Genomic DNA, 19,427 nt, shown 5'->3' on the forward strand with positions numbered 1-19,427 from the left:
TATGGGGGGAGGGGGATGGCAGCACCAGTTCTGCACACACGAGCACTCTCAAGACATTTATCAGGGTCCTTTATTATCCAGGCTCCCAGGGACCATAGAATGCACTGTTATCAACATTGGATTATCTCTACACATTTTTCACATCATTTTTCCTACTGTAAAATACCTGGCCAGGGGTTAGCAGTTTAAGAGGTAAACCTTTTCTCTGGATTTTTTTAGGCGATAAAAGAGTGACACAGTTAGTCCAAGTCTTTATAATAAGGTGCCAAATGTTTAAGTTCTACAGAACACTTACCCAGTTCGGGGGGGAGAACAGTAAGTCGGTTGCCTTGAATGTGGAGCTCCTTGAGCTGAGTCAGATCCCCAATCTCCTTGGGCAGGGAAATCAGGTCATTATCCCTAAGGCTGAGCTGGAAAGAGGATCCCTTTTAATTTATATACAGAAAAGCAAACCCAACACTCAAAAAGCACACATGGAACAAAAGACATCAAACTGGCACAGGTCCAAACAAAATAAATGGTACCCTTATTAGTGCTAGATGTGGTGTTCACAATATACAGTAGTACATTAACGCACAGGAAATCATGGACTAAATCATGAAAGTTTGCTTTATCACAGCCTTAGTGGGCTAAAACCATGGGAAAACACGCAAAACTGCAATAAGAATTTAAAACAAGGTTCGGTAGCCGGTATAGCTGGAAACATCAGTAAGATACCCAGGGATCAAGGATGAGACTGATGAGACCGGCATGGAGATAGCAGGAGGTATCAATATACAAAATTTAGACAATGCTCTGAAATCAGAAGATTTTGTACATAAGTATCACCACTCTTCGCTTCTCAACAAATCTTAAATTAAGCACCAGGAGCTACCTTCTTTTTTAAAGCAGTGAACTAAACCAAAATCCCTTTTCAATTGACTTGATGCAAGGCCTGTAAAAGTCTGGCAAATAAGAAAAAAGTGAATTGATTTTTTTAGGAATTTAGATAAATTACTCACTATCTGCAGCTTCGTGAGCTTCCCGATATCTGGAGGTAGGATTTCAAAGTCGTTGTCACTGAGATAGAGTGCACGCAGGGTGGCTGCAAATTAAACAGCAATATATAAACAGGCTAGCTTCAGAGCAGACAGTTTGAGGCTTGATCAATAAAAGGAGTCAGGTTTGATTAATAACCAGGTCTGGTTGAAACACGTCTGACAAACCCAGGGCACCCAACAATAACAAGCAGGTCAAGCTTAGATTTACTGTCTTACTGTGCTGTTGTGGCCAGGATAGCATCCATATACACAGAGCACAGACACAATTAACAATTAACTTTGACAACAGTACAGGCCATCTGAGGCCTGACATTTAAATTAGGGCTGTCACAGCTTTTTACGTCTTGTAGCTTGTATCAACTAAAATACACCCAGAAAAGCAGTGTTTAAATGCAAATTTAATATCTAAATACATGTAGAGGAAGACTAAAAATATTAAGCTCTGTAAAGTTAGTACCCCTGCAAAAAGCATAATGACAGTCAATGTATTTGTTTTGCCATGTTTGTGCAAAAGTAGCGTTTGTTGCGCTCTCCTTCCCGAGATGTAGCGGATTTTTTTCTGGGTGACGTCACTCAGCCCACCTATAATGGCTCAGGAGATCCAAACTAGTCTCATTCGCTTGTACCAGTTTATGTCGTTAAAGGTATCATTTGTGTTGCTTTCCCTCCCGAGATATAGTGTCTTCTATTCCAGGGAGTGATGTCACTCACCCCGTGAAGTTGCCTCCCCCTGCAAACAGCACAAATATCTAATATTTAATCTTCTATAGTCACAGCCTGTTTTACTGGTTTGATACAGTGCATTTAGGAATGTGCTCAATAATGCCTGAATTTCCTGATCAATCGGCTATTCCTCTAGGCCCGTGATTCTCAAACTGCGGAGCGCCTCCAGGTGGTATGCCAGATGACCTTGGAAATTTGTTGTGTGCACTGAAAAATTGGGACGGGTTTCATATTTTCAATTTTAATAAAACTAGTTGATGTGTCAAATACGCAGCCTATGTAATATGATACAGCGCGCGCTAATACTTGAGTGGACACAGTAGCTACAATGTAATTCTATACAAGTGTATAGGAATGCGTGCTATGAACGCAAGCGACCAATTGTATTTAAAAAAAGTTATCTCCAGCAAATGGGGAGGTAGGAGAATGTGCATGGTTTTGGAACATTGGCAATCTTGTGAGCACAGGAAAGGGTGATACTGTAGATAACAGAAAAATATTTAAGGACTGTTCTTGGTTAATTTGAGAAAAATACACCGCACGTCAATGTTTCGCTCCCATGCGCAAGAAATAAAAACTTCTTATAACTTCTGAGACAGACTACTTAAATGGAAAAAGGTAAAAATGCAAGCTTTCAGATTGCTAAAGCAGGTAAGCCCCACATTATTTGTGAAGAACTTTGTTTAACATTGGCAAAAGAGCCAACACGTATAGAAAAAGCTGCTAAACAGCTCAACCTGCTGCCCCCTTAGAAAGACACACTCATAGAATTATTGATATGGCAGATAATGTCAAAAGTATGCTGATAAAGCGCGTTACGATGAGCAGTTGCTTTTCACTGCAATTAGATGAGTCTGTAGATGTCATTGATTTGGCCAATTTGCTACGTAAGATACGAGTTTGAGGACATGTCCCATGAGGACTTTCTGTTCTGTAAGCCGCTACCAACAAGAACTACAGGAGAGCACATATTTCAGCTTCTGAATGAATTTATTGAAGAGAATGGCATCAACTGGATAAAATGCGTCGGAGTTTGTACAGACGGTGCTAAAGCGATGACAAGCCGACACAGCGGTGCAGTTGCACGAATTAGAGAGGTTGCTCCAGATATGAAGTGGACGCACTGCAGCATCCACCGCGAGGCCTTGGCAGTCAAGAAAATGCCTGAGGATTTAAAATCTGTTAGACTCTGTTGTGAATTGTATCAAGGCTTGAACAATGAATTCACATCTGCATTGCTCGACAAAACAGGCTCACTCCTCTCACTGAAATGGTAAGTGCTTTTTATTGTTTATTTTTAATTGTTGCTGTTCCTGTTATTATTATATTTATTATATGTGTGTGTGTGAGTGTGTATGCGCGTGCGTGCACGCATTCATGTTGGTCATTGAGATTTTCTGTGGTTCCTATGAGAAGGTAACTTGTAGGTGGTACCTGGATGCTTTGGTTTGATCAGGGGTGGTACTTGGCCCAAAAAGTTTGAGAACCACTGCTCTAGGCCATTAGTATGACTTGTTAGTCATACAACTTGCTGGGCTGTCACTGTGTCTTTGGGCTGGTGTATAATTGATGTACAGTATAATTTGGTTGTGGGGGGGTTTGTGGCCTCACAGCAAATGCACCGATAGAGGACAGCATATTCCACCACAGTACTGCTGTAAGCGAACCTTCCCAGAGTCCCTTCTGACCCTCACATCGACAATGTACAAGGACAGCCCTTAATAGATCTGTGGCAGCTCATGTCTGTTTTTGTTCATCTCAGTGTCATGACTGCTCCTGTATGAAGTGATTGGTTTGTGGTAGAGAGGGGACTGTCTACTTATATGAGTTTCCCTGTGTGCTGGTGAAGTGTGCATATTTGTACGTGGTACAGATCAGGTCATTTCCTAGGTCCTGGAAATGTACTCAACAGGGATTCTGTAGTATGAATATGAACTGCAGGGACACCAAATTAATTTTGTTTGGATATTTTGTTTTGGATATCTAATCTCTAGTATCACAGAAAACAGAGTTTATGTTCTCTGGTTTCTGAGATATTAGAAATTGTTTTTTTTAGGGGAGTGAGGTTACTCCCCAAATCTATATTCTGAGTTCCCATAGAATATTCCAACCTTTGGTTACAAGACAAGTATTTATATAGTTATACTATTGTTAACTAATACATTACTAATAACCATTCAGTAGTTGCTGTAAATATGTTTAATACATTTTATTTTATTTTATTATGAGGAAACTTGGGACTGTTCCAGTTCAATATTTTTTCTTCACACAAATTACTTTAATAAAAAATTGAACATTGAAAGGGAATTGTTTTTTATTAGCCAACGCTGATGCCATCAATTGCCTTCTTGGTCTGTCCAGGGGTTGAGCATTTTCTACATTTTCTGCATGGGTAAATTAAAATTTTCTTATCTTTTTATAAAACAATGTTGGTGGAGCGTGAAACGCTCACAGTTTCTGAAAAATATATATATATAAATATATAGCAGATTTTAATACTTTGTAGACATGTAAATAGTTTTAAACGATGAGAAACATTTAGATTTTGGGGGCCAAAATTCCCCCCAATCCGATGTGTAGGACTGATAAGCAACTACAGAAAACATTTGGCTGAGGTCATTGCCGCTAAAGAAGGTTTGTATTCTTCTTCCAGCACAGACAGTAAATGTTTTAACAAGGTGTTCAATACAGACATAAAAAAGTACATCTGTTTGTGTGTTATTTGTTTAATCAGATTGTGTTCATCTATTATTATGACAGAGATGAGAATAATAACTGCAGGAATACAAAGGGTTCACAAACTTCGTCTCACCACTGTACCTGCAGATTGTGTGAGTGCAATTCAGAGGGAGGAATGGGCAGAATAAAAGGATACCACAGGATATCTGCACATGATCAGGTGCATCCCTTCATCGCTGCAGTGTACCCATCTGCGAATGGGCTTTTTCAGCAGGATAAATCTCCATTCCACAAGGCTAGGAAAGTCCTGGAAAGGTTCCAGGAACATTATATTGAATTCAGCTTAATGCAGTGGCTTCCCCTGTCAAGTGATCTCAATCTAAGTGAATATTTTTGGGATTTTTTTGGGTTAGGTCAAAATTCAAGTATAAGGGATATTAGGTTATTGAAGCTATAATGGTTAACAAATTGACAGGGATAATAAACAGTACACACATGCCAGATTACTTTGGCATCTCTCAAAATGGAACTGTCTAAAAGAGAAGGGCTGATTGTGATCTCATTCAAGACAGTACAGCTCAAGACTAAAGGATGTTCATCTGTGATTAATAAGTAAAAGATCTGGAATGTAATTTTTAGTTAAGAGGCAAAACACCCTCAAGCTTATGGTTAATCTCTTGATGTTCAGAATAAACGCTCTCCATTTTTCATACCACCTTCAGTGAATATGCAATGTGATATTTCTGCAGGTTTGTTCCTTTGATTACTTTGTACTAAATGTGTTCGTTAATCAGTTGATTTTAACACCTCTCAGCATCATAAGCAATGTCAGTGCACAGTAGTTAGGAGACTGTCATACATCCTTGATAAATTGCGAGCCAAGAAGATAAAGGCCGAATTATTTTGATTACATTTGCATTGAGGTTACTCTAGTAGTACTGCATTCCATTAAGGGTGTTGATACTGAACTCAAGAAACAGTTATTTTTTTAAACAACTACCTTCTGTTTAATGGCAGTTATTAGATCATATATGGATGTCAGAAGCACAATATTGGCTCATTAAAATATTTGACACAGGAAAAAGGAAATGCTTATCAGAGTACATCCAAGTTAGTGCATCAAAAAGTACACAAACATCCTTTTGTATTTCTGTCGCCAAAGCTTGAGTCAAAACCTCACAGTAATCTGTAGTTATAATACTTTTTAATGTGACAACGTACCAGATACCTGACTGAAATTAGTGAATAGTATATTCCCTGCTACCGAACAGTCATTGTAACTTTTTTCCATATACACAGACATCCTGCCTTGCCACAACTGTGAAAATGCAAAAAAACTGGAGCATGCACAAACATGTTTGTCTTCATGTGTTTTATAAGGGTCGGAAACAGATGCTAATGTGGGTCAACTAATAAACACTTATTTTCGGGGAGGGGGCAGGTGAGTGTTTTAGTATTGCAGTAAATCTGGAAGGTTACATTTGTGCTTGAAATAACACATTTGTGAATCATGAAGCAATGAAATCTGCATCACATACAAATGTGACCAACGTAAACATTTAACAGTACACACCAGAGGGTGCTTTATCACTGTGATCACCACCTACTGTCATTTGGTATTTACTGTATGTTCATTGCTCCAGTACAGATAATTCACAAAATACAAAAGCACCCCATATTATAGTTTACATGTCTATTAGTGAGAGTATACTGATCTGCACTGGTGTATCCATGTATTTGTTTTAGTTTACTTGGATATAAGAATCATCCCCAAGTGTCAAAGGGTGTGTTACTAAACTAGTACTGGAGGCACAGTTTAAGTGTTTACTCACTAGACCAATGTAATGTTAAGATATACCAGTCTTAATGAATGTCTACTGGCAGCCGTAACTGAAGCCACACTGCCCGCAGTGTACTGGGATTGTGAGCAGCACTGAGAACTACTTCTACTTACTGAGATAGAAGAAATTTCCTGGCAGTGAAGACTCGTTCAAGTTGTTGTATGTCAGGTCCAGGACTTCCAGCGCAGGCAGGGAACCGAAGCCTCGTGGCAGGGTGCTCAGCCTGTTCATACTAATTACAGGGGTCAAAGCTTAGAAGGACGTGTGTTTTTGGTTGTTCTGATGTTGCTTCTTTACTCCACTGCAGTCAGACAATTTGAAATTAGTTATTTAAATATTAAATAATTTCACATCATTACTGTGCTGAGCTGACTTAAAATGAACTTCAAAGATGAGAGTATATCATATCATATGTCGTGGAACTGTTTGACAAAACTCTAGGATAAATCTTTTTTTTCCCCACTGAAGTGATGTTATATAGACTGGTGATAATAACCAGTTTCTCTTTCTTGCTGCTATTATGTTATAAGGTGTATTCTATACAGGCTAGAATTCTATTTGAGTCAGTCATGTGGAACACACTCAATTTTATGATCTTAAAGTACTATTAAGCATTTAAAAGAAAACTAATAATCACTTTCTTGAAAATGTGTTCTTCCTGATTCAATCACAGCTAAAAAAATTGAATCAGACAGTGGTTTCTGAAAGTATGCTGCTCAATTTTGTTATTAGAAAAATATAACCAACCTGTTTGACTCAGAATTTGCATTAAAAAAGCAATTACATACAGTGGGAAAGGTTTTGACAAATATGATCAAGCAGACATTCTCAACGGATTACAGTGCTATGAATACCATAGCAAAGCTTATGGTTTAAGATTATGGCCCAAAATGGCATATCTGACAGCAAATCAATGAAATATGTTATTTATTCTGAAAGATACTTTTAAGATTGAAGATTGTACAATTTAGAAGGAAGAAAAAAGCCCTAATCCTAAATGACATTGTACTACATCCTTTGTTTCAAACCTCTCAGCCTTTTAGGTGTACTCCAAGGCATTCAGATACACTATAACCCATTTGAAGGAAGGAAAGAAGTTACCTTTTTTTTTCCTATTACAGGAAAGAACCAACAATGCTATGTACTTGATAACATTTTCCATCTAAATGTTCCCTTCACAGAACTGTATTGAGAAAACAGTTTTAAACTTTTAATTTTAAATACAATTATATTCATGTGTTTCACCCAGATGTGAAAAGAGTCAAGAATTATTGGGGTAACAGAAAAAGCTCTGGTTGTAAAATATTATACTACACCACAGACACTGTAAATATCTCACTATTCCTATGAAACAAACTGGCATTTTATGATGTAGCACAATACTTACAGCTTCATATCCAGAAACAATTATCATTAAAAGTGTTTTAAAAAATCTGTAACTGTCAGCTGGAACAGGCAAAAGAAAACGTTTCAGTTCTACAATGATTCAAATCACTCAGCTGATTTTCAGCTTTTACCCTCAGATACATGAAAAAGCAAAAGAAAACATTCTTGAAATCTAAGATTCAAAATTCAAATTGTTTCATGAGCCTTCTACTTATTGTCAATTATTTTCATATTTCTTTCAATATACTTTCAAACGTACTTCAAATGCAGACTGAAGACCTATTACTTCAGCCTAGTGTACTCACACCTTACATTACAGCCTGCTGCAACCGTTGCTGCTGGTGCTGCTGTACATTCCATTGTGTGTCTCTGTGTTGGCCCAGCAGGTAGATACCTCTGTTCTGACCAAACTATCCTATTCTCCTCCCCACATGTCCGGATGGTGCCCAGGCTGGGCACCATCTGAGTTGGATGCTGCATCACTGCCATGGATCCAAGAGGGACATCGTTGATATACAGTAGCTATCGTTTAGGAGGATTTTGCTGGTCTACAGAGATCTGCATGGGGTACTGACATACAGAAGACATGATGGATGGATTAATACCCCCATTCATTTATTTCTTTTTTTAATTATATAATGTTAGCATTCCCAAAGGGGTTGGGCAGCCAGTTGACCTTGAACCCCTAGAGGTTTTTTTTTCTCCTTACTAAGGAGTTCTTGGTTCCTCTCCTCCATTGTCTTCTGGTCTTTCCTGTTTTGTATTCACAACATGTATGGTTACATGCATTGTTAACCACCTTGGGGCAATCTTGTTGTGAAAGACGCTATATAAAAATATACTGAATTGAATTGAAATAAAATTGGAAAAATCACTTCCAACATATAGCAAAGTTACTTCTCAGAGGTACTTCTATAGAGCTTCTTTAACCTGTCCTGCTGGACTGTGATGGAGCCGGCAGCACTGAATTCTGACCATGTCATTGTGAGGTCAAAGTAATGAAGTAGCTTATCAGTTGGGTGCATCATTCAAAGACAGATGTTAATTAGTTGAAATTTATTTCTGCCTTGTTCAAAAATGATCATGGAGCCAAACAGTTTTGTTATAGCACTAAAAACTGTATGTGTCTAATGTGATTAGACATTAGACTGACCTGACCTGTAACCAGGTACAGAACATGAGTGAAGTACCTAGTCCCTTTTTACTTGTACAACACACATTTTTACTTAAGGGAGGAATAATAATCCATTTTTATATAACAAAACCAGAAGCGCAGTTGATTAACCCGAACCTACATGGTATATTTGCCAAAAATAATGTAATCTTAAAATTGGATAAAAAAATCTTCTAATGATACTTTTAATAGTGAATGCCAACGCCAGCTTTCACTGGTAGGTTTTCCGGTATAATATTTGACAGGTTAATGTTTAGCTTCTCTCTAGCAACCGTGTCAGATGTTTTTTGTGCATCCTCTTATAACCCATTTTAAACTCACCTGCAGAAAGAAAATGAAAGAGTGAAAAGGTTGTATTTTGTGCTGTGAGAACTCACCCCAGGTTGAGGTGCTTGAGTTTCTGAAGACTGCTGATCTGTGTGGGAAGCTCCTCTATTTGGTTGTTGAAGAAATTTAGCACCTCCAAGTTCTTCAAGTCAGCGATGTTTGGTGGAACAGCTGCATTGGAAAAGAAAAAAATCACTTAACGAGACAAATTCCCAGGGGATTAGTTTATTTAGCTTATTTCATACAATAAGGTACCCAAATTAAGGTTATAAAGGATGTTAGTGAGTCTGTGAAATTTAGCAGGTTGGGAAAAGTACGTAACACCACATAGAACAGAACTATGTGAAAATAATTAAAACAATTGCAAAAGTGGGGACAAAAGCATATATTCATAATTTCTCTTGAAAAGCATGAGAGAATGCATTGCTTGGTACTAGTAAATACCTATTTATAGTCTATTGATTTTTCTCATTAAAGGGTTTGCAGTTAAGAATAAATTGGTGTTAACGCCAGCATAAACTAAGGTATATAGTTGATTTATTGATTAGTCATGTACAGTACAAGTAATGCTACACTATAATACACAGCTCAAGTTGTATTCATATTTTTATCCAGTCATGGCACTGGTTCATTATGTATTAGCTTTTTAAAAAACTATATTGATAACAAAAAATCTGGGTTCATAATATTAAATTGTCACAAATCCAAATGACCTTGAAAGGAAAAGAAAACTGAGTGCTGTTCATCACCTATGGACTCTTTATATCTTAATTAGCTACTAGAGTGTGCAATTAGAATCTACATAGTGAACAGCTGAATTATCAGTCATTCATAACAGAATGGATCTGACATTTTAATGATGGAAATGTTTACTATGACCAATTTATTTCTCCCCTGACTCAATTCAAGTAAGAGAAAGATCAATCATAACACCTATATCAAATCATTCACTAATCAATGTTTAATGAAAACAGAGAAATAACTTACTAATGCATGACAAGTATGTCACCACTCAAATGAACAGCTTTCTTGTATTTATAAATGTTAAATTAAAAGTTCTGTTCCTTTCACTGAATAATCTCTTGCAAAGAAGCAGTTTTCTTTAATGTGATATTTCAATGAGTTTTTTAAGGTTTCTAACCCATAGGAACTCTTACTGTAGCTTCATTTTTAACACTTCCCACTCTAGATTCAATATAGGAATTATCTTCAAGGAATTCTTGGGAGCAGAAAAACATGGAACAAGTTCACATATCTTAAAGAAACAGTTTAGCTTTTTTGCACATTCACAACAGTAAGGCACAAACCAACAAAAAACAGATTTTGTTTACAGTTGGCACAACTCAATTTTGTCGTGATGTTAGCCACTGTGGAAAGACTGACTTTCAAATTAGCAATAAGAGGCTGCATTCCTGTGATCACAAATAACAGAAACTTTCATTCAGGTAATGAAAACTGATACTGAAAAACAGCACCAATTTAACTTATCCCCTTCTGAGATATAACCAGTTAAAGAGTTTAAGATACTTCGAGACGGGCAAGATAAACCAGCTTTCTTCATTAAATCTGCCATCTGTGTAGTTGTAAGTATATAAGGGTAATGCTCATGAATCAAAATCTGAAATCCAATTTTTGGTGATCATTCCTAGCTCAGGAATGAGATGAGATGTGAAAGCTTTAGATGAGATGTGAAACAGTTAGGTACCTGTTATCACTATAAGCTGTGAGCACTTGCAAAGTGAATATTAAAATGAAAGCAACAGAAATCCAGTCACTGAAAGAACAGAACAAAGAGAAATCAACACATCTAGTTGTAACAAAAATAATTATTTGGCTATACTAGGGGGAAATCTGTATAATCAATGAATGAAGCTGCTCGGCCAGAGTCATGGAAATCAGTATCTTAGTTTTAAAGCACTTTGTGCCATTACCAGCTTTAGGTGCCATGATACTGTAGCTGGTGATTAAATATCCTGGAAATGAATTTTCATGAAGAGAGAAAGCAGGCGAGTGACAACATTTGCAAAAGATGGATTGAAGGAATTACAAGGCACCTGTCTGGTGTGATTAACACAGTACTGCAATACTGCTGCAGAATGCAACTTGTGTTGATGCTATAGTCTGAACAAGCATCAGTCACCTTCAATATTAGCTGATCACTGTAGCTCTCAGCTCTAGAGAACACTGTGAAAACACCTACAATACATAAACATGATGAAAGGGAATTTAGATTTGTTGACTTTAATTGCACAAGGCAACTGCAGGAGAAAAAGCAACTTATTCCAGTCGCATCTTCACTCAGAAAAAAAAAACTGGTAAGAGGAATCTAAAAAGCAGTCCTTAACAGCTAATTAATTCATAAACTTGAAACAGACCACAACGATACTAAAACTATGACTAATACATTGGAAGATATATTACTTTGATTGCTGACCTAATGCACTGATTTTGCCCAGTAGCAAAATGCTTGTGACCCGATCATAATGTTTGTGTCTGGGTTCAAGAAGTTTTATTCCTTCATCCTTTAGCACTAGGTTCTGCACACAAGATGCTGACTACAGATATGGAATGTTAAAACAAGACTTCAGATATTCTCAGTAGGTTTATTGGGAGGATGTTAAATAGATTGATTACAACATTATAAAAACAACTAGAAAACTGCAAGCACTTTCAAAGATTTCCTAGCAATTCCCTATCCACTTGCTTTAAGAGAGTGAATGGCCTGCAAGGGGAAACTACAAAGACACAAACCAAGTTTAGTGTTCACTGACTGAAAAGCTACTTAAGAGCCAGTAGAGAGCTCTGTGAAATTGGCCCCCCTACAAACAGCACAAGCTGATGAAACCCACCTCATTGTTAGTTTGTGCTGGTTTCTGTGATAAGACAAGAGATTACTTTATTGGCCATATACAATTTCTTGCATTAGGAATTTGTCTTTTCGCATACCCCAAATTGCTCTCCATGAGACACACAGACAGGGAGAGAAGCTTGGGGCCAGAGCACAGGGTCAGCCGTATATATGGCGCCCCTTTTATATAGCTGTTTTATATTGCTGTTTTAGTACGTCACAGAGTGACATCACAGCCAAAAAAAGAAGACGCTATATTGAAATGTAAAACACCCACCCACCCGACCAGACAGACTCAGAAAACAAATTCAATCAATCAAACTTTATCAAATGCAGAACAATACAGCACGCAGCAGTAGTTGCTTGCAATGAAATGTCTTTTCTACGAGCTCACCGGGGGGGGGGGGGGGAGATAAAAATCACAAAATAAAGGTTACATAATAATAGATAATAGTGCAATAGAAATTGAATAAAATAAACTCAGACAAAACTCAATATAAATAAAGTTGCTATGTGTCCAGGGTGTATGCAATATGTTATGTCCAAGTAGTGCAGTATGCCGAATACCGTAAAACACCCATTACAGTGATTTGCAGAAGGAACTGCAGCTTGGCTATTTAGCAGTCTTATTGCCTGGAGGTAGAAGCTGTTCTGTAATCTGTTGGACTTTGACCGATTTGCTTCGATACTGTTTACCAGATGGTAGGAGAGAAAACAGTTTGTGACTGGGATGACTGGGGTCCTTGAAAATGGACCTGGACTTCTTAAGACATCTAGCCGAGTAACATCCTGGATGTTTGGTAGCTCACAGCCGGTAATGAGCTGCACTGACTTCACCACCCTCTGCAGTACTTTGGGATCCCGGGCGGAGCAGTTCCCATACCAGGCAGTGATGCAACCAGTCAGGATACTCTCAATAGTGCACCTGTAGAAGCTGGCCTGAATATGTGATGGCATGCCAAACCTCTTTAGCCTGCGGAGAAAGAATAGGTGCTGCTGTGCTGTTTTGACCGGGATGTTGGTGTAGTGGGTCCAGGTTAAGTCCTCTGTGATGTTAACTCCCAGGAATGCTGCCGGGGTTTCAACCTCCTCCCTGTACGCAGACTCTTCACCATCTGTGATCAGGCTGATGACTGTTGTATCATCCGCAAACTTAATGAGAAAGTTTGAGTTATGCCTGATGACATAATCATGGGTAAATAAGGAGTAGAGGACAGGGCTAAGCAGTGTTTAGAGTCAGGGTAGAGGATATGTTGGTTCCCACCCTCACCACCTGCGGACGTTCTATCAAGAAGTCCAGGATACAATTACAAAGGGAGGTGTTCAGTCCCAGGTCCTGGAGCTTGATGACAAGCTTGGAGGGCACTATTGTAATGCTGAGCTGTAATCAACAAACTGCATTCTCAAATATGTTCCTTTCCTATCCAGGTATGAGAGGGCAGTGGCAATAGCATCCTCTGTTGACCTGTTCTGGCGATACGCAAATTGTAGTGGATCTAGTGTGTCAGGCAGTGAGGAGGTGATGTATGCTTTGACCAACTGTTCCGCTCAAAGCACTTCATGATAACTGATGTGAGTGCAACGGGGCAGTAGACATTCAGGCAACTGACTCTGGGTTTCTTAGGAGCAGGGATAATGGTGGTTTTTATAAAGCAGGAAGGAACTATAGACTGAGCTAGAGAAAGATTTAATATGTCTGAGAAGACATGTGCCAGCTGGTCTGCACATGCCTTCAGAACATGGACAGGGATGGCATCAGGGCCAGGAGCCTTGCGTGGATTGGTCTTTTTAAAAACTTTACACACATCCGCTCTGGATATGATCAGTGGGTTTCCGCCTTGGATTTCTGGAATCCTCCTGGCTGGACCTGCATTACTGACCTCAAACCGAGCATAGAATGAATTTAGTTCATCAGGAAGAAAGGCAGACTGTTGTGTGATATAGCTGGGTTGCATTTTGTAGTCTGTAATGGTGTGTATACCACTCCACATGTTCTGTGTGTTGCAGCCGTGATAATATGACTTATTTAACTCTATAGTTGAATTTAGCTATTTTGATGGCTTTCCTGAGGTCGTATCTGGATTTTTTGTCCATATTGCCAGAATTGAAAGCAGCTGTCCTAGCCTTAGGTTTGGCGCATATCTCGCCATTTACCCATGGTTTTTTATTTGGGTATGTGCAAACAGTAATCCTGGGAACCACAACTTCAATGCATTTGTTGATGTAGCCAGTAACATAATCCGCATACAGATTGATATTATTTCTGGGAGCTTCGCAGAAGATCCACCAGTCAGTGGTAACAAAATATTGTTTTCATCACATCCAGTAATTAAAGTACCAAGTGGGTTGGTACCTGCAAACTTCCTTGTAGACAGTCACGTGATTACCCGAAAAAACAAGGCGCTATATCTCAGAAACGCAAGCAGCTTAAATGCTACTTTCAACGGCACAAACGCAGCACCTAATGATTGGGGTGGGTTTCATCGTTTGTACTGTTTGTTGGGTAGGGGGCAACTTTATGGAGCTGGACAAGCAAACATGTCCTGGGTCATTAACAATGCATACTGCAAAAGACACGACTTTTGTAAATACAAACACATGGATAATGACAGTTTAGTAAATAACTTATTTGTTCACTGCTGTGAAAATAAACATTTTTCCAATATCGCCATGGTCTGCATATGTGAGATGGTAGCCTTTCCAATGATGCTTCTCAAATGCTTTATGAACTACCTGTGTCAACTTTGTTCATAGTGCCCCTAAAAAACAACCTGTTTCTTTTCATGTTGACGAATGTGCTGTGTATAAAAAGAGCAACAGTGATCTTGCTCATAAAGTTGCAAATTCAAGACTTTTTAAATATGTGGCTTGACAGATGGAATCTTTACACATCCCTTGGTGCGCAAGTTTATTTAAGGAGACACCGAGAAACTGATTACTTCTTCAGATTTTTAAAAAAGGACACTGCTACTAAGTATTAAGATGGGCTTGTTAAAGCCTCTTTGTAAGAATATGCAATGGTTTGTTAATGTTCGTTTTTTAAGACTACACCTGCAACTCTTCTGATTAGGGTATGATATTAGTGAAAATTTAATTTTGCTATTCACAGAAACGCACAGAAGATACTGGTATGAAATGCAAAATCTTCCTCCACCCCCCACCCGGTCAAACAGAGAAACACAATTGCAGAATTGTTACTGTTGCATCAGTAACAGAGCACTTGAACTCAGCAGACGGGGTTACCTACGGTCAAGGTCGCTGTGCATGGTCACGTGATCGCCCGAAAAAGAAGGTGAGATATCTCGGAAACAAAAGCAGCAAAAATGCTACTTTCAAAGGGACAGACCGGCCGTTGAAAGTAGCACTAACAAATGCAGCACTAACGAATGAGATCAGTTCAGGGTGAGTGACGTCACAACCCCAAAAAAACAAGGTGTTATATCTCGGAAATGAAAGCAGAACAAATGCTACTTTCAACGGCAAAAACGCATAATGAATGAGGTAGGTTTCATTGTTTGTGCTGTTTGTAGGGGGGACAACTTCACGGAGCTCAGGTAGAACCATTGGGCACCCTTTACCAAACAAGGTATTATCCAGTGTGGGTATATAGACTATTGCTGCAAACTGTGAGGTGCTATTCTTAAACAGGTCTTGGCGTGATGAAACCTGGCAAGTCTGAAGTCAAACAGTCCAGCAGCTTCTACAACCTGCCATGGTCAGGCACCATTTAATTTGTGTAGGAGCTCCATTTTGCCATATGTCAGCTGTAGTGCCAGTATCAGACTGGTATGTACCACATTTGGAATTAACTGGCCAAACAGTCTTTGAACAGAGCTTTGCACAGGAGTCTGCACTCCACCAAATATATGATGACCAGATGTGGGCGAGAAATCACCACAGCAACATGTGAAGAGCTAATCAGAAGAAGCTTCGGTTGTTCATGAAATCTTCCAAGTGTCAATTCAATGTGTCACTGTGGTTCCCAAGACAAAGGCGCTTTCAGTTGAAAGAAAAAAAAGACCATCTTAGAATAATGAGGACTAATAATGTATAAGATTTTAATAATATAATCACTAGAATACTATTTATCATCTTTGTAAATGATCAAGCACTTTTTTAACAGGTAGAAGGTAGTATTATAGGATACTTATGCTGCAGTTATGCAGTTTTTCTATTTTCAATCCTGCTGATAAAAAAATATATACCTAAAAAGGTTGAAGTTAACAAGTTCAAATAGGTGTTCAAATAGGAGAGATCTTGCTTGACACAGGTACCTAATTTTTATGATAAATTAATGGCTTTTCTGTCCCAGTATACTTTCTTAGCCACAACTAAAGTTGTGCCTGACTGTGTCTTTGAATGTGAAGTGGGAAGTAGTACTACCATTATTTGGAGGCCTAAGGAAAGAACACAGTTTATTTTTAGATTGATAGGCTTTAAAAAATTGCATTAGGTTAGGAACAACTTTCAATGCTTGAAAATGTGGGTATATGAGGAGTTGATTTCGCCAACAGGGTTTAAAATGCTTAACATATGCCCTAAAAACTGTGTCTGTGGTTTGTGGTACACAAATATTCTATTCAAAGGGCAGCCCTGCCTTGTACCCCATTCTTCCTGGATAAGTTAAGTTTCCACCACCCTTATCAGAAATAAGTGGCTTTCCGATCATGGCTGGATGGATGCCTTTGGCCATCCAATGGTTTTGTAAAACTGCTCCTCAATTTCTTATCTACTTACAAGCACTGTACACTTAAATGCGTTTCATTCTTAAGTGCTTAACTGTGGGAACCATTCCCACAAGGGGAATTATTTTTGTCTTCAGCATTATTGGGAAAGCTTTTGTTTCAAATTCCAAGAGGTAAACTATTAACCTTGATGCATATTCAGCAAACAAGTGCGTATTATCTAAGTGTAGCACTCGGGTTAATTAAGCAATCAACAATCAGCTCAGTATTAATAATTTGGAAGATTCAAAGACTATGTAATGTAATGGAATTTAGGTTATAAAGAGACTTTATATCTTTCTATGCTCAATTTCTTTGTCTTGTATATAATTAAATTAATTAAACAAATTCTCTATTAAGTATGCTATAGTATAGTGCACTTCTTTTTAAGCAGTTATTTAGACTGTGGGCAAAAGATGTATTGCTCTAACCATTTTATATAAATCAAAAATTTACTTTGTAAAAATCTGTGCCTGACTCAAAATGAAATAAAATCTAAATAACACTATAAAATGTGCTGAAATCCCCCAAAACACACTCCAGCTGCGGACAACAAAAATGTAGATATTTCATACATTTTTCTCTTTTTTTTATTTAAACAGTATTATAACTAACATACATCAGTATCATAAAGCACCAAAAATAACAAGAAAAAAACAGTATAATCCTCACAATTAGTGTGCTTTCTGAGCAATGTTGTGAATTGATCTGGTTTAGAGGTCTTTCCTGGCCACTTTCTTGCACTATACCAATGACTCATGCCACTCCAGCTCACCTAAGTCAGAGGAGAGGCTTGCCATACACTTCAGCATCACCCTTCTCTCTGTCCTGCACTTTATGTGAGGCAGAACAACAACAAACTTTTACTTATCCAACAGAACTCTGGCTGTTCAATCAATATCCTAGACAATAGGACATTTTTAATTTTGCACACTAGGCTGAAATGTTCTGCGGAAATAAAATCAATAAGAAGTCATGAACAAAAGGTTGCACACCATCTTATCTTTAAACGTAAAATGTGATAATTCTCACTGATGTTATTACAGTTTAAAAAGAGTGGGTACAAACTAAGTAAGGAAATAATTTCAGGACCTTTAAGTGCCAACAGCACTACGATCTGCTGCATAAAATGTCTTGACTTTATGTTACAAAGAAAAAATTTGGAAAAAGATCAAGCAGTGTATACGTGGTGCCTTACAAAAATAATCACCCATTTTTGTAAGTATTTTCCAAAAACTGCCTGTCCAAACTGAACACTTTTATGGGTGAAAGTTAAAGAGGTTAAATGTCAGTGAAAACTGCAAAGAAAAATCGAGAACTTAAATATTTTGATTGCATATGTAATTTCTACATTTCTACTAAACTCTATACCAAATTCCCTTTGGTGTTTCTTAAAAAGAGAAGGGTGTTACCTCGGTGTCCTGGCCAAATTTTTCATTGGCGTTTACCAATCATTACAGCAAACTGTACTAGAACTGCTACAAAACAAAAAGCTGTAAGAAAACAAAGGGTACACATTACTGTTTCAGCGTGAATGTTTAGTGGAGTGACACTGGTACTAAACTGCATTCAGCAACTGGTGGTCATAAGACAGAGACGAGCAGAACCTCCTTAAATGGGGTTTAGCTATTGTATGGAAAATAAAAAACAGTATTTTGGTTATGTGTAAACTGGTTATATCTCGTTAGCATTCAGTTAATGTACATTGTATGTTTTTTTTTTATTTCTATCTTTCTCGACCTCCATTAAAAACATGCATTTTATATTTCTTTAAATATCTACTTTGCAATAGCACCCAGCTTCTATATCAGAGCAGTAGATATATTTCACCATTAAGTCAGTTTTCACTTTTCTACCTCACACGCTGTGCAGTGGGTATGCTGGACCATAATGGCTTCTACAAATCACCAGTATGGGTTCTGGTGGATGAAGTGGGTGCCGTTCCTGTATGTAAACTGCTATAGAAACAAAAATTCTATAAAAATGCAAGGAAATGCAATAACCAAGGATATTTAACTATAATACAATTGAAATGACTGAGCTTTTCTTGCAGTTCTTCAAGGGGAAATTACACAGGTTAAATGCAGCTGTGGCAAGTGCACACTCCAGTGGTCAAAAGTGGTTTCTCACAGACTTGTTTACAAGTTTATGCAAGCTACAAAGAGGTCAGAGGCAATTTCATCAGGAAACACTTCCTTTTGACAGCACATTGTAAGTCAAAGTTAGCTAGTCTGCATTTCCTAGATCAAGCAATTTAGCTATATGAGCAGATGTAAAAAAAAACAAAATTAATATGGTGTCGTTCACATTAAGTTTTTGAACGGTTATTATTTTTAGATCCATATCTGACATTTTTATCTAAGATAAAGCTTTGCTTAGAATGTTATTTTTTCAGGGATTTATATCAATTTATTGTATTATTGTGTGAAAGCATAAAACCTTCAGCTTCAGTGTCAGCATAATTACATTTTTAAGACATTCTTAAAACATTCATATTGTGAGTTAATTTTTAGCTAGGGATCACAGACAGCTATAATGTGGTAGATGAGTGGATACTGATTATCTGCCTGCTGGTTAACACTGTTTGAATTAAACTGCCAGGGAAGGAGTATATGATTGTATGAATGGTAACAAATGAGAGAAGGCCATAAGGCCCATGACCACTTAATTCTAACTATATTTAAA

The 19,427-nt window shown here is 37.9% G+C and overlaps 1 protein-coding gene across 3 annotated transcripts in view; it reads right to left on the minus strand.

Annotated features, from left to right (window-relative positions):
- The window catches only part of rsu1 (Ras suppressor protein 1), a 77,067-nt gene that overhangs the window by 50,929 nt on the left and 6,711 nt on the right, over positions 1–19,427 (minus strand). For all 3 annotated transcript variants that reach the window (XM_088918518.1, XM_088918519.1, XM_088918517.1), the window contains 4 exons: positions 9,221–9,341; positions 6,397–6,515; positions 1,002–1,084; positions 296–410 (listed from right to left, as the gene is read on the minus strand). In XM_088918518.1, the coding sequence (XP_088774644.1) occupies positions 296–410; positions 1,002–1,084; positions 6,397–6,515; positions 9,221–9,341 (438 nt within the window). The remainder of the gene's footprint in view (positions 1–295; positions 411–1,001; positions 1,085–6,396; positions 6,516–9,220; positions 9,342–19,427) is intronic.

This window comes from Atractosteus spatula, chromosome 6, assembly GCF_055471065.1.
Source record: "Atractosteus spatula isolate fAtrSpa1 chromosome 6, fAtrSpa1.hap1, whole genome shotgun sequence".
Taxonomy (NCBI): Eukaryota; Metazoa; Chordata; class Actinopteri; order Semionotiformes; family Lepisosteidae; genus Atractosteus; species Atractosteus spatula.